This window comes from Staurois parvus, unplaced genomic scaffold (genome assembly GCF_062004578.1).
Source record: "Staurois parvus isolate SC_StPar_1 unplaced genomic scaffold, SC_StPar_1.0 ptg000012l, whole genome shotgun sequence".
NCBI classification, from domain to species: Eukaryota; Metazoa; Chordata; class Amphibia; order Anura; family Ranidae; genus Staurois; species Staurois parvus.
In genome coordinates, this window is record NW_028317808.1 from 9,672,066 (window position 1) to 9,688,078 (window position 16,013).

At 47.5% G+C, this 16,013-nt stretch overlaps 1 protein-coding gene across 1 annotated transcript in view; it reads right to left on the reverse strand.

The window, feature by feature from the left end:
* The window catches only part of LOC149473695 (opsin-3-like), a 96,766-nt gene that overhangs the window by 74,817 nt on the left and 5,936 nt on the right, over positions 1 to 16,013 (reverse strand). Inside the window, exon 3 of the mRNA XM_089674811.1 lies at positions 11,246 to 11,497. Within this exon, the coding sequence (XP_089530937.1) occupies positions 11,246 to 11,497 (252 nt within the window). The remainder of the gene's footprint in view (positions 1 to 11,245; positions 11,498 to 16,013) is intronic.

Below are 16,013 nucleotides of genomic sequence, written 5' to 3' on the forward strand. Positions count from 1 at the left end.
TAAGCTGAAATAGTATATACCAGTTGAAAGTTGAGTAGACTATATTTAGAGATAGTTGGTTAAAAGTATTTGGTAGTTATGTCAAGGTTATTAGAAGTGATTTACTATTACAGTACGTATTTTAATAATAATCTGTGTGTATTTAGTATACGTTTCTAACATTGATACATATATAGTTTAGTGATTATACATTGATATGTTCTTAAGCTATAATTATTCTTTATATATAGCTGAGGGTTACATCATTGGTACATCAGCATACATATGTTCCTGTCCATCAAACATCATATGTATAGCATCTTTCCCTTTTATGAATTGGCTTTGCTAAGCAGTAATACTTTCCATAGAAGGTATTAAGATCACGAAGTATGACGTACATTTGCCTCTTAAAAGTGCATGAGACACAGAGACAGGGGAACACACACTCACTCACACACTAACATGACACTCTAGCATACACACGTCTGAGATGTTGGAACAGGTGCTGCAAGACCAGATCATCATCTCCATCTACTTCCGGCTTCTTTACAAAGTCTAGAAGGACAGCATTAAGGACAAGGACATGGAGCATCGCACATGGCCAGGACAGCCATGACAGATAATGGTGACTTTGTTTTAAACCTAGTAGTTGTCATTTTTACAATAGTTTTATCTACATGGAACTGTTCATAATACGCTTTACATTGTTATTTGACACCATTGTGTGATAGAATAAAATCACACTTCATTTTTTATTTCAATGGCTCTTTCATTCATAATCGCCTCAAGACACTAGAAGAAGTATTATATGTGTCTAAAAATCCAACACGGACTGTTTGGCAATTGTCGTTATATGTCACGGACCATTCTAAGAATACGTCCATAGGCTAAAAGGATTCGGGGACCGTTGGCTTACTGAGATTGTTCTGCAAAGCGTTAATGACCATTCTAGAGATAGATGGTCATGGAATAAGGGTGAGTGGCAGTCCATGTGGGGCACTATTGTTGAGCACAATGGAGCACTAAACAAGATATCGGATACAAGTTGCACGAGCACCTTTTTCTTTTTTCACCAACTATGGGACTGGTTTATGATATGTTTATAATATGCACATGTTTATGACCATGCGCGGTTCATTTGTTTTTTAAATGTTGTTTTTTTATTTTACACATATATATGACTGCTGCAACCAGGTCTGATTTGTATTATTGAGTGTTAACATCCATAAGCGCAGGAACACTTTTTTACTTTAAATGCATATGTAAAAGGTGTTCGCATCACACATGCGAGCTATCACCGCAAATGTTATAGCGAGAGCAATAATTCTGGAGCTAGATCGCCTCTGTAACTCTAAACTGGTAATCTGTAAACATTTTTAAAGTGTCACCTATGGAGATTTTTAAATACTGTATTTTTTAAAGTGTCACCTATGGAGATTTTTAAATACTGTATTTTAGCGCCATTCCACAAGAGTGTGGGATTTTAAAGCGTGACATGTTAGGTATCCATTTACTCAGCATACCATCCTCTTTTAAATCCTGCAGAAAATTGGGTTAGATTTTTATTTTTGCATTAAAACTCATTAAAGCATATTTTTCCAAACAATTGCATTTGAAAAATCGCTGCCTAAATACTATGTCACATAAAAAATTGCAGCACCCACCATTTTATTCTCTAGGGTCCCTGCTTAGAAAATATATATAATGTTTGGGGTTCTGAGTAATTTTCTAGCAAAAACAATGATGATTTTTACATTTGCTCGGTAGGCAAGTATGCATCTGTTGAGGATGAGGAGTTGGGTTACGTCAGGGGAAAGAAGCAAAAAGGATAAGTCTACTTTTTCTTAAAGTGAACCTGTTATGATCCGCCAGGTGGTGCCTCAGGCTGCCAACTGACAGACCTACTCAGAGCGTGGGGTCTAAGCCCGGGCTGTGCTTTCACCAGAGCCCCTGATGGTGGGGATGGACTTGAAACAGTCCCGGGCCAGGTCACGACCTCCGAGCAGGCCCGCCAGTGGCTGAGGAGACCCTTGGGGACAGGTACCGGGAGAGCCAGATATGAAGAGGATGGCGGCCCCAGCAGGGTAGTAACGGATTGTGGGCCCGTGGGGGTAAGCGGGGTACAGAATCGGTAGGCGAGAGTAGTCGGGTCACACGCAGGGTCAGCAGGGAAGTCAATCCGTAGAATGGTCAGGGCAATCCGGGTCAAACGCAGGAGCAGGCAGAATAGTCAGGACAATCCGGGTCAAAACGCAGGAGCAGGCAGAGTAGTCAGGACAATCCGGGTCAAACGCAGGAGCAGGCAGAATAGTCAGGACAATCCGGGTCAAAACGCAGGAGCAGGCAGAGTAGTCAGGACAATCCGGGTCAAACGCAGGAGCAGGCAGAATAGTCAGGGTCAATCAGGGTCACAGGATAGGTGCAGGAACTCAGGATCACAGAAGACCTTGCGGCAATCTGTGACAGTGCAGGGCATCTTTAAATAGTGCGCCCTGCACTGTCATTGGCCGGCTAGGACGCGCCCCCGGCTGTCATTGGACGCCTGAGGCGCGCCCGCGGCTCCTACTGCGCATGCGCGGCGTCCTGTCATCTGCGGCTCGCCGGGACCTAGTGCCCGTGTCCCGGCGCGAGCCGCCGCCACCGCGCATGCGCGAGGGACGGAGCCGCGATCGCGGACCCTGGAGCTGTGGTCCCTGACATTGCCCCCCCCAATGGGCACCCTCCGGGAGCCCCACTGATCTCTCCACCGCGGGCGAGCACGAAAAAACTCCCGGATGAGCCTGGGTGCGTGGACGTTCTGGGCGGGTTCCCATGAGTTCTCCTCAGGGCCATACCCCTTCCATTTTATCAGGAACTGTGTCTGGCCCCCCCTCCTTCGGCAACTGAGGATAGTCTCCACTTCAAATTCCTCCTGGTCACCTATAGTGACTGCCTCGGGAGGTCTGGATTCACGGTCCGGGAAGGGATCTGGTCTGGAAGGTTTCAGGAGAGATACATGGAAGACAGGATGTATTTTGAAGGTCTGCGGAAGCTCGAGCTCGTAGGCCACCTCGTTAACCACTCGTTTTACCGGAAAGGGGCCGATGAACTTGGGTCCCAGCTTCCTTGAAGGACATAGCATCTTCAAGTTGGTCGTTGCCAGCCAAACCTGATCCCCTGGTTGAAGCAGTAATTCTCCTCTTCTCTTTCTGTCGAATGCCCTCTTACTGTCCTCTTGGGCTTTAGCGATGGCTTCCTGAATTGTCTTGTTATTGACAGAAAAGAAGTTCAAGATGTCTTGAGAAGCTGGTACCGGATTCTCAGGCATCAGATCAGGGAGGAATGTGGGATGATACCCATAATTGGAAAAGAACGGGGATTGACCCGTGGCTGAGTGACTCGAGTTGTTGTACGCGAATTCCGCGGAAGGCAGCAACGACAGCCAGTCGTCCTGAAGGTAGGATGTGTAGCACCGTAAGTACTGTTCCAGCGTCTGGTTTGTTCTTTCAGTTTGGCCGTTGGTCTGTGGGTGGTAGGCGGATGAAAGCGACAGCTTGATTCCCAGCGATTTACACAAGGCGTTCCAGAACCTGGAGGTGAATTGGACCCCCCGATCTGATACTATATCTTCGGGAACACCATGAAGCCTAACCACTTCCTTGATGAAGATCCGTGCCGTTTCCGGTGCTGATGGGGTCTTCTCCAGGGGCACGAAATGTGCCATCTTTGAGAAGCGGTCAACGATCACCATTATTGCAGTGTAGCCCTGGGATGGTGGAAGTTCGACCACGAAATCCATGGCTATCATTTGCCAAGCCCGCTTGGGTATGGGTAAAGGACGTAACAATCCCCATGCCCTGCTCCTGGAGGGTTTGTTCCTTTGACAGGTGGAACACGTTCGGACGTACTGCTCACAGTCCTTGATCATGTCTGGCCACCAGAACGAGCGCCGTAGCAGATCCAGCGTCTTCATTACCCCGAAGTGGCCCGCCATAGGATGGTCGTGGCAGTGCCCTAGGACCAGGGTTCGCACTTCTTCTGGGACCATGATCCGGTCTTCCTTCCAAATTAGCCCACCGTGGCTCTGGAGGGGTGATTCTGACGGAACTGGTAGTCCTACAGAAGCATCAAGAAGTCGAGAGCGAAGTTCCGTTTGTAGAGCGAGGAAACTCCCAGAAGGTAAGATGGTGTCGGGTGGCACAGCGTCGTCGGGGTCCTCAAACATGCGGGACAGAGCGTCTAGCTTAGTGTTCTTAGTACCGGGTCGGTACGTTATATGGAATGAGAATCGAGAGAAGAAAAGCGCCCATCTCGCTTGGCGAGGTCTCAGTCGTTTTGCCGTTCTCAAATATTCGAGGTTTTTGTGATCTGTGAATATTAGGATTGGGTGTGTGGCTCCTTCCAGTAAATACCTCCATTCTTCTAGAGCAGTTTTAATGGCCAGGAGCTCCCGATCTCCAATGTCGTAGTTGCGTTCCGCTGGAGTCAACTTCCTGGAGAAGAACGCCACAGGGTGCAGAAGTTCCTTGGTACCATTCCTTTGGGACAAAACCGCCCCTACAGCATTTTCGGAGGCGTCCACTTCCAACACATATGGGAGAGAAGCATCTGGATGGCAGAGAATGGGAGCAGAGGTGAACAATTCTTTGAGCTTTTCGAAGGCTGCCTGCGCTTCGGGAGTCCACTTAAAGCGGACCCCTTGTTTCGTCAGTTGCGTGATCGGGGAGACCAGACCGGAGAAGTTCCTAATAAACTTCCTGTAAAAATTGGAAAAACCGATGAAACGCTGTACCCCCTTTTTGTCGGCGGGTATTGGCCAATCTAAGATCGCCATGACTTTCTGGGGATCCATCGCGACCCCCGCGGAAGAGAGAACCAGTCCCAAGAATGTGGTTTCGTGCTGTTCGAAACAGCATTTCTCTGCCTTTGCGTATAGCTCGTGTTGACGCAACCGTTCTAATACCCGTATCACATGACCCCGATGAACCTCCAGTGAAGGGGAAAAAATTAAGATGTCATCCAAATAAACCACCACAAAAATATCAAGAAGGTCACGAAAAACATCATTGATAAAGTGCTGAAAGGTCGCCGGTGCATTACAGAGCCCGAACGGCATCACCAAGTACTCGTAGTGACCGAATCTCGTACGGAACGCCGTCTTCCACTCATCCCCCTCCCTGATACGGAAAAGGTTATAGGCCCCCCGCAGGCCTAATTTAGTGAATATCGTTGCCGATCTCAATCTCTGGAGGAGCTCGGGGACTAGGGGTAAAGGATAACGATTCTTTACCGTTATTTTGTTCAGGTCACGGTAGTCTATGCAGGGCCGTAACGACTTGTCCTTCTTCTCTACGAAGAATAACCCGGCCCCGGCTGGGGATGTGGATGGACGAATAAATCCCTTCCGAAGGTTCTCATCAATGTATTCCCTCAGTACTCCTGATTCTGCTTCGGACAAGGGAAAGATACGGCCGAAAGAGATTTCAGATCCGGGTAGGAGGTCTATGGGGCAGTCGTAGGAACGGTGCGGAGGGAGAACGTCAGCTCCTCGCTTACTAAAGACGTCTAAGAAGTCATGGTAGGCCGGGGGAATAACCTGGGAAAGATCGGTGTCACCATCCAAGCACAGGAGGAACCGGGGGACCACGGATCCTGTGACGTGGCAGTGGCTTAAACAGTAGGGTGAGCAAAATTGAACTGTTCCCTTTTCCCAGTCAATCTGGGGGTTATGGGCCCTAAGCCAAGGGAGGCCCAGAATGACTGGAAAAAGGGGGGATGCGATGGCATCCAAACGGAGGAACTCCTGGTGATGGTCTGCCATTGTGGTGAAAATGGGTGGTGTCTCCTGGTCCACCACCTCTGATTTTATACGAGACCCATCTGCCAAGAAGATGTTGAACCCCCTTTCTTTGGTCTGGAGAGGGATTTTTTGCCGGTGGGCAAAAGTCAGATCGATGAAGCAACTACAGGCTCCTGAGTCAACGATTGCGGTCACCGACAATGTTCCTCCGGGGAGCTGTAAAGACACAGGAATGGCCAGGTAACTCGACAGATCATCCCTTCCTGCGGGTAGACAAAAAAAAACGGGCGTGGACTTACTCATTTTAGCAGGACAGGAGCGCACCTGATGACCAGCTTCCCCGCAGTACAGACATAGGTTCTGTGACAGTCTCCTTTGACGTTCCTCGACCGATAAGTGAGAACGGGCCAATCCCAGCTGCATGGGTTCCGGGTTGTCCCCTGTTTCCGTGCTTCGCGGATGGTTCCCTGGGGTTGGAGCTGTATCCCTGGAAGGAATCCATGCCACCCTTTGACCCTGACTGCTCCTTTCCAGCCGACGTTCCCTTAGTCTACGGTCGATTTGAATGGCCAACTCAATCAGTTTTTCCAGGGAGTCAGGTAGGCCTACTCGCGCTAGTTCGTCCTTGAGAGGCTCAGACAGCCCGATGCGGAACTGGTGGCATAAGGCCGCATCGTTCCATCTGGTGTCGCCCATGCAACGCCTAAAATCGGACGCGTATTCTTCGGCTGTCCGGCGGCCCTGCCGCAGGGAGTATAGAGTCGCTTCAGCGGAAGCAGCTCGCTGAGGGTCGTCATACAAGACGGCCATGGCCCGAAAGAATTCGGTCACGGATTCAAGATGGGGGTCGTGCTTCTCCATCAGACGGTGAGCCCAATCCTGGGGCTCATCCTGAAGGAGGGAGACTATAAACCCCACCTTGACGGTCTCAGTGGTGAACGTGCGGGGTTGTAAGTCAAAGTATAGGGTGCAGGCGTTCCGGAAGGCCCGGAAGCGGCTCCGATCACCACGGAATCGTTCCGGCAGAGGAACGCGGGGTTCAGGAGCTGGGGATGTGGCAACCGCTCCGGATACCGGGTTAGCGGGAGGTCCTGCAGGTGGAGGACTCTGAGCAGGGGGAGTCAGGGGGGCTATTGACTCCATGCGGTCCTCCAGTCGGGCGCAGCGACTGTGGAAGTTCTGAAAAGCCTGGGTCAAGGTGGCCAGGTGCTGACAAATACCCTCTAGGGACGCCGGTCCACTTCCTGGCTCTGTCATGGCCGCAAGGTACTGTTATGATCCGCCAGGTGGTGCCTCAGGCTGCCAACTGACAGACCTACTCAGAGCGTGGGGTCTAAGCCCGGGCTGTGCTTTCACCAGAGCCCCTGATGGTGGGGATGGACTTGAAACAGTCCCGGGCCAGGTCACGACCTCCGAGCAGGCCCGCCAGTGGCTGAGGAGACCCTTGGGGACAGGTACCGGGAGAGCCAGATATGAAGAGGATGGCGGCCCCAGCAGGGTAGTAACGGATTGTGGGCCCGTGGGGGTAAGCGGGGTACAGAATCGGTAGGCGAGAGTAGTCGGGTCACACGCAGGGTCAGCAGGGAAGTCAATCCGTAGAATGGTCAGGGCAATCCGGGTCAAACGCAGGAGCAGGCAGAATAGTCAGGACAATCCGGGTCAAAACGCAGGAGCAGGCAGAGTAGTCAGGACAATCCGGGTCAAACGCAGGAGCAGGCAGAACAGTCAGGGTCAATCAGGGTCACAGGATAGGTGCAGGAACTCAGGATCACAGAAGACCTTGCGGCAATCTGTGACAGTGCAGGGCATCTTTAAATAGTGCGCCCTGCACTGTCATTGGCCGGCTAGGACGCGCCCCCGGCTGTCATTGGACGCCTGAGGCGCGCCCGCGGCTCCTACTGCGTCCTGTCATCTGCGGCTCGCCGGGACCTAGTGCCCGTGTCCCGGCGCGAGCCGCCGCCACCGCGCATGCGCGAGGGACGGAGCCGCGATCGCGGACCCTGGAGCCGTGGTCCCTGACAGAATCTATCCTTTAGGGCTTGTTCACATTAGCCTGCATGGTAAAACAGCAATTTACCAAGCAGGCTAGTGTCTGTGTGAGGTCTGACAGGTGGTGATGCCATTCATTTCTGTACTGTACCCTCCCATATAGCACAGAGGAAGGAGGAAAATTATAGAATGCAGATATTGGTATCTATTGTGATTTTGCAATTACATTCCTAATGTATACACGTTTTTATTCTCAGTATGAGTAAAGTTAAACTTAAAGTGTTACTAAACCCAGGACCCTGTGTTCACTATATCTGGTCTCCCACAGCACACAGAACATGGAAATGCAATTATTTTAGTAAATATAAACTGCTAAATACTTTTTCTGATCAGCAGTATTTAGTAATCTTGTGACTTTTATCAGTGTACTTGTAGGAGTTTTCATTCTCCTCTGACTATCCTGTGAGGCTGCATGACCCCTGACCCCATGTCTGGACAGTGCTGATTGGCCCTGTGCTGATACCATCCACCCTCCAAATCCCCCCCCCCAAAAAAAATCTCTAGCAATACACACCAAACTAAACATGTGCAGAGTGCCTCCTAGGGCTCTGTAATATCAGCAGATGGATTGGGGACTGTTGAAGATGGGGAGGATCAGAGATGACAGCCTTTTTACACAATTCAGAAGATTAACTCTTTAGGTTTTACCCTAGGTTCACATCGGTGCGGATAGTGCTGCTGTGGATCCACACGAAAATCCATGCAGCCGCACCACCCGCACAGAGAAATGCAGACCTGCGGGTTGGTGCCATTAGTCCTAATGGCATGCCGCCCGCACTGGAAAATGCAACTGTACTGGGAACCGAGTTTCCCAAGCAGGCTCCATTTTCCAAAGAAGTGCAGGAACATCTTTCCCTGCATGTCACGGGCACGGGAGTCCATTCAAATGAATGGGCTCTCGTGTCCGTGCAAAACGTGGCCCGCACGGCCGCATAGATGTGAACCAGGGGGTTACAGTGAGTATAACAAGCATGCTTTACTGCATACACATTTAATAATCCTTGTTTAAAATAAAATTCAAAGAATACCAACATCATGCACCTATATAAAAGACATGTTGCATATGAAAGACACCAATCTGAATCTGGTTAAGCTTACATTGTTACTAAACCCACAACAGTAAAATCCCACTCCCAAGCCCTAAAACAGCTGCTCATGCTGCTATAGCTGTGGTTAGCTCTTAATTCATCTGGTACAAATTAAAGGGTTTTTTAGGTGGTGCCATAGTTTTTACACCTCAAGAGCTTGTACTATTAGACTGTTTTATAGTCAGAAAATCAAGCAACAAGAGAAGGACACTTTGTTGATGGTGGTGTCAAGGGATTGTTTAGTGGATCAGCTGCAGAGATATATATGGTATAAGGTAAACCTGAGCTTTTCCCATGAAGGACAAAGCAAAGGGTTCACTTTAAAGCTAGTAAACCTGGACAACACTTAGCATGCATTTTGGGGAATTCCAACATCCTGTACTTTCTGACATTTCATTAGGTTGTATGCAGTGGTAATAGTTATGTAGCACCCTCCTAGTTAGGTGCTAGGATATTATTATTATTATACAGTATTTATAAAGCGCCAACAGTTCGCTCAGTGCTGTACATTGTAAAGGGAGACAGAACATGCGACAGTACAATTACAATACAATGCGATACACGAGGGGTTTGAGGGCCCTGCTCTTTCGAGCTTACAATCTAGGAGGGAGGGGAGAGTGGTACAGGAGGAGATAGCTGTGGGGGATGGAGTGGTAGGAAGAGTGGAGGAGGTCGGCAAATTAGCTGGGGGTGGGGTAGGCTTCCCTGAAGAGGTGGGTTTTCAGGGTACGCCTAAAGGAGAGGAGAGTAGGTGATAGTCTGATTGGGCTGGGAGTTCCATAGGATGGGTGACACCCTGGAGAAGTCCTGGAGGCGGGCATGGGAGGAGGAGACCAGGGAGCTAGAGAGTAGGAGGTCCTGTGAGGAGCGATGTTGGGTGGTATTTGGATATCAGGTCGGTGATGTAGTTCGGGGCAGTATGGTGGACAGCTTTGTACATCAGTGTTAGGATTTTGAATTTGATCCGTTGTGCAATCGGAAGCCAGTGGAGGGATTGGCAGAGGGGGGTGGCGGAAACGGAGTGATTGGTAAGGTGAATGAGTCTGGCTGCCGTATTCAGGATCGACTGAAGCGGGAATAGCCTGTGGCGAGGAAGGCCAGTGAGGAGGGAGTTGCAGTAATCGAGTCGTGATATGATGAGGGAGTGGATGAGCTGTTTAGTGGTTTCTGGAGTTAGGAACGTGCGGATTTTGCCGATGTTGCGGAGGTGGAGTCTGCATGAATTGTTAATGATTGGACTTGGGGCTGGAAGGATAGGTTGGAGTCCAAAATGACACCAAGTACTCTGGCCTGCGGGGCGGGCCTGATAGTGGCATTGTTGGACGTGATAGTCAATGGGGGGTGGTGTGCGGGCTGGGGGGAAGACTAGGAGCTCGGTTTTGGAGAGGTTCAGTTAAAGGAAGTGGAGCGACATCCAATCTGATATGTTGTTTAGTAGGTTTGCGATTCGGGGTGAGGCGAGGGGTTGAGAGATAGATTTGTGTGTTGTTGGCATAGAGGTGATAGTTGAAGCTGTGAGAGTGTATGAGTTGGCCAAGGGAGGAGGTGTAGATGGAAAAGAGAAGGGGCCCGAGGACGGAGCCTATACTATCCTATGTATAGTTAGGTTCAGCATAGCTGCGTTTTTGTTCTACCAGAGAGGCTGTCAAGTAAATTCAGTGTGGTATTCTGCTTAACAGACTGCTGTGATTGATTAGGTTTGCTCATGCTACTCTGGTGCTGCTGGAGTTTGTCTGAGTTCTGCCTGCCTTCAGGAAGCTATGAGAGCCTTCCAGAACATGGGTAGGGGCTAGGCAAATGAACAGCATGAAGATGGATACAGCCCTGGCCAATTGCAGGGGAAGGCAGTCCCATTGCATGATGGGAGTGGTATTTATATTCTAAGTGCACATGGGTTCAGGGTCTTTCCCAGGAGTGGATTGCAACAAGCCAGGATGGAGGCAGACTGCCTCCCCTGGCACTTGCTGCCATGCAGCCACAGGTGTGTCGACCTGAGGGCCTGAAGTTAGAGAGTTACCCTGGTTCTTCAGTAAGCTGACTGAGGGGAGTTGTGTGCCAAAGCTCTGTCTAGTTCTAATTTTGGAGTATCCTACTACAATTCCCCATCCCTATCCCCAGTTCTACAATAAAACTCCAAAAACAAAACATCCCCTAGACTGGTCATTGAAGACAACGAGCGGAGGTGTGTGTGTGTGTGTGTTGAGCTGAAGAAATACACTGTACCTGGCTGTAGGGCAAAGCAAGGGTAAACCCATGGAAAACATACAAGCGGCTATTTTGAAGGTAGCACTATAGTTACTAAGTTTGATAAAAGAAGATATGTAAAATCATATAAAGGAATGTTGCTTACCTTTTTGTTTGTTAGTATATAGATGATTGCATTTGTTGCAGCACCTATTTTGACCAAAATGCAGGGCACAATGGCTGTTGCTGGGGTAATCATGTTACCATGGCCACTCATTGCCAGAAAAGACAGCACTGTGTAAGGCATCCAGCAAAGAAGAAAGGCCAAAATCATCAGAAGACACATTATAGCCACTTTTACTTCATAGTGCAAAAGTCTGAGCACATGACTTGTTTCAACACTTTGTAACTTTCGAAGCTAAACATACAAAAGAAAACAATAGATATATTTGATTGCCATTGTATTTCAATCAGTTTACTACAACTAAGACATTCTTCCAATGGTAATAGTAAGCTAACACTGTAACCCTTATTTTGATAAAGCCCAACTCCAGGAAATTTGAAAATTATCCCTTGCAGTGGGGCTGCATCTGCACTGCAAAAATTGACTGTTTGTTCATTCTAGGGGAGAGTAAAAGCACTTTTACTTACCTGATCCCTGCTCCCCCTGTAGAAGGTGCTCCCCCATGCTCTGGTGGTGGACTGTCCCTCTGCATCAACACATCCAATGCAGGGCTTCAGATGCTGCATCATTTTTGATGACATCAGGACCTTAGACCAGCGTTTTTCAACCACTGTGCCGCGGCACACTAGTGTGCCGCGAGATATTGTCTGGTGTGCCGTGGGAAAAATTGCAATTTCATCCGTAACATGTGGCCTCGGCTCACAAATAGACCAATCATTAGAACAGCAATGGGCAAACTACGGCCCGGCGGAAATTTTAATCCGGCCCGCGGAGCGTGATACTGTCAGGATGATCTGTCCCCCTCGACGTATCTGCGCATGTGCCGGAGATCGCCGATCGGCTGCTAATGCCTGAAACTGGCACATGCGCAGATTCGTCGAGGGGGACAAATCCTCATAGGAGACAGATTTTCATGCTACACCGGAACGGCGAGAGGAACGCGCGGAGCAAAGGTAAGTGAATTGACACAGGGGGGGCTTGGGGACTTAATATGGGGGATGAATTACTATGGGGGATGAATTACTATATGGGGGATGAATTACTATATGGGGGATGAATTACTATATGGGGGATGAATTACTATATGGGGGATTAATTACTATAGGGGGGATGAATTACTATATGGGGGATGAATTACTATAGGGGGGGTGAATTACTATATGGGGGGTGAATTACTATGGGGGATGAATTACTATATGGGGGATGAATTACTATATGGGGGATGAATTACTATATGGGGGATGAATTACTATGGGGGATGAATTACTATGGGGGATGAATTACTATATGGGGGATTAATTACTATGGGGGATGAATTACTATGGGGGATGAATTACTATATGGGGGATGAATTACTATATGGGGGATTAATTACTATGCTTACTATGGGGGAATATTACTATACTTACTATGGATGACACATACACATCATTCATCTACTCTTGGTCCGGCCCCCGGGTCCAATTATAAAATACTTTATTATTTCATAATAAAGTAATTATAAAATAATTTCTTTGTGTTTGATTCCTATTCAAGAGAATTACTTTATATATAGTCAATATAGGCACAGAGGTACATTTTTTTAACATTTTCTAATGGTGGTGTGCCTCATGATTTTTTTCATGAAAAAAGTGTGCCTTTGCACAAAAAAGGTTGAAAAACACTGCCTTAGACCAATGGAGCATGAAGGTGACACCGCAGGAACTGCTCTAGCTGCACAGTGGACTGGAGGATCGGATAAGTAAATCATCTTTGTTATGTTCCCTAGACCTAAATGAGCAACTGTCCTTGCAGTGTGGGCAAAGTCCCACTGCAAAGAGGAGTTTTCAAATTTCCTGGAGCTGTGCTTTAAAGCTGAATTTCAAACAGATTAAATAACCCCACAAATTTATGCCATTATCAATTTGTGTATATGAATCTGACACAGTATTAGCCTCTTGCAATTCTCTGCACAACCAAGCTTAGATTAGGAGAAGGAGGGGCAGCCAATCAGTTGTGCTGCAGTGCTCATCTCCAGCAAGGGACATGCTGACTGAAGGATAGCAGCTCATCAATATGTTGTTTCTCCTTCACAGTCCAATTAGAAGCTGGGGGCAAGGAAGAGACCTAACGACAGTAAAGTCCGGTCGCACGTTTTGCCTGCTGTGTAAATCTCAGAAATTAATTAATAGACATACAAATCATTTGCAGGTAAACAGTTACCATTGATTGATTTATTGAATTGTTTTCCTGCAGTCTACCTGAACTGAGAGAAATGTGGAGGCTGCCACTGCTGAACTCCTTATGAAAATGCTAGTTTCCTGGCTGCCTCCATCTTAAGCATGTTCTGATTTACTGAGCCAGAACAGGTATGTAGTCCAGAACTCCAGACTAGCTTTTGAGTTAGGCAACAAGCTTTTATGAGGGGAAACAGCAGGCTTCATATTTATGTCTGTACAAGTTCATTTTATCTGCTTCAGCTCTGCCCCATAGCAGAAATACTGCTACAGGGAGGCAGCTGTACGCAAAATCACATATATACAGTATATATATTTGCATTTCCAGGTAGGGGGCACGTGCGAGCGCGCCCTACCCATGCCACCCATCATGGCCGCGGCTGTCAATCACCGGGTCCCGGCCGGTGATTTCTCGCGGGCGCCCAGTGATTGCCGAGGATCTCCGACAGGGAGGAGCACTGTTAGCAAACAAAACAATTGTCAGTTAAAGTAGCGCAAAAAATGGCCTGGTCTGGAAGGGGGGTAAATCCTCTGGAGGGCAAATGGTTAATCCAAGTACACTACAGTGAAGAATCCAATCAACAGTCATATTTCACTGTTCTGACTTCTGTGGGCTGTTTAAAGGGTAAATTCTGATTTCTATGGGTTATCTCACACCGTTGGTTTTATACTGTACTAAGTATTAATAATAACCTTTTTGATCCCTTTCAGTCTGTAATTCGCTCTCCTAAAACCCACAAACAATTTACTAACAGCAAAAACCAATGTACACTATTCTGTACTCCTACTTCTGGACTTTAAGCCTGCCTTTGATATGGCTGACCACCCTCTCCTCCTTAAAAAAAATTACAACTTTGGTCTCCGTGACTGTGCTCTTCTCATCCTACCTATTCCATCACACCTTCGGTGCCACTTACAATTCTACTGCCAACTCTCCTCTTACTTTCTCTGTGGGGATCCCCAAAGGTTTTTTTCTTGGACGTCTCCTATTCTCAATCTACACCTCCTCCCTGGGTCAGCTGACAGCCTTCAATGGCTTTTATTGTCATTTCTACGCTGATGACACTGAAATCTCTCTCTCTACCCCTCAACTCACTCTATCAGTCTCCTCATGCATCACTAATTTACTAATAGACATATCAATCTGAATGTCACATCACTTCCTCAAATTCAAGCTATACAAACCTGAGCTCTTAATATTTCCTCCCCCACATACCCCTTACCCTGACTTCTCTGTCAAGATCAATGGCACAACTATCAACCCATCCCTGCATGCCGAGGTGCTAGGTGTAATCTTGGACTCTAAACTCTCCTTTCGACCCCAAATCCAAACATTTTTCAAAGCTTGCCTCCTCAACCTCCTCAACAAAGCTCCTAGTCCACTCCATGGTCATCTCACGCCTTGATTACTGCAACTCCCAGCTCATTGGTACATAGGCTATCCCCTCTTCAGTCTATGATGAATGCTGCTGCCAGACTCATCCACCTTACCAACCATTCAATGTCTGCCACCCCTTTCTGCCAATCCTTCCATTGGCTGCCACTCACGTAACAAATTAAATTCAAAATACTAACAATAACTTATGAAGCCATCCACAAATCTGCCCCCTGCTACATCACTAACCTAGTCTCAAAATAACCAAATCATTCTCTTTGGTTCTCCCAAGACCTCCTGCTCTCTAGTTCCCTTGTCACCTTCTCCCATGCTCACCTTCAGGGCTTTTCCTGAGCCTCTCCTATCCTCTGGAACTCCCTACCACAATCTGTTTGACTATCTCCTACTCTGTCCACTTTTAGGCGATCCCTGAAAACTTCTCTCTTCAGAGAAGCCAATAATGTCTCCACCTAACAATTGTACTTTTATTTTTACATCAGCTCACCCCCCACAGTTATTACCTTTTGTATCACTTGACCCTCCCCTTTTAGATTATAAGCTTTAAGGAGCAGGGCCCTCTGATAAGTGAAAAAAACATGAATCCATAGATTTGCTATATCATCGTCAAATTCAGTACAAATTGACACAGTGCAATATATTAAGACCAAATTGTCCATTTAATACATTCTACATATTTGACAAGTGAGAAAGCTATCACTCTTTGTGCTATAAGCTTCTAGCACACTGGGGCTTTTGTACCCGCTTTCCTTCTAGCAGGAGAAAAGCAGCTTCAAAAAGGCACCTAGTAAGTTGCATTTTTGCTAATGTGTTTAGGTGTGTTCAGATGCCTCGGTTGTTTTTTTCTGCCCAAGAGCTCCTCTCCTGAATGCAATTTTGGTGCATTCAAGTTTATTCCCCTAAACACGCCTGCCTCTAAACTCCTCTAAATGCCTATGTATACTTGGACACATAGGCTAAAATAGAGGGGCAGAAAAAAAATGTCAAGTGCCTGTACAACAGGTGTTTGACAGCTGCAGTGTGCATTAGGTCATAAAGTGCTTGAGCTTCATAATCTCCAGAATTAAACCCCAGTGGCTCAAAATCACTCATTGGATCAATTTGACCTCTTATATAAAGATGGTCAAACAACGTTGAGATA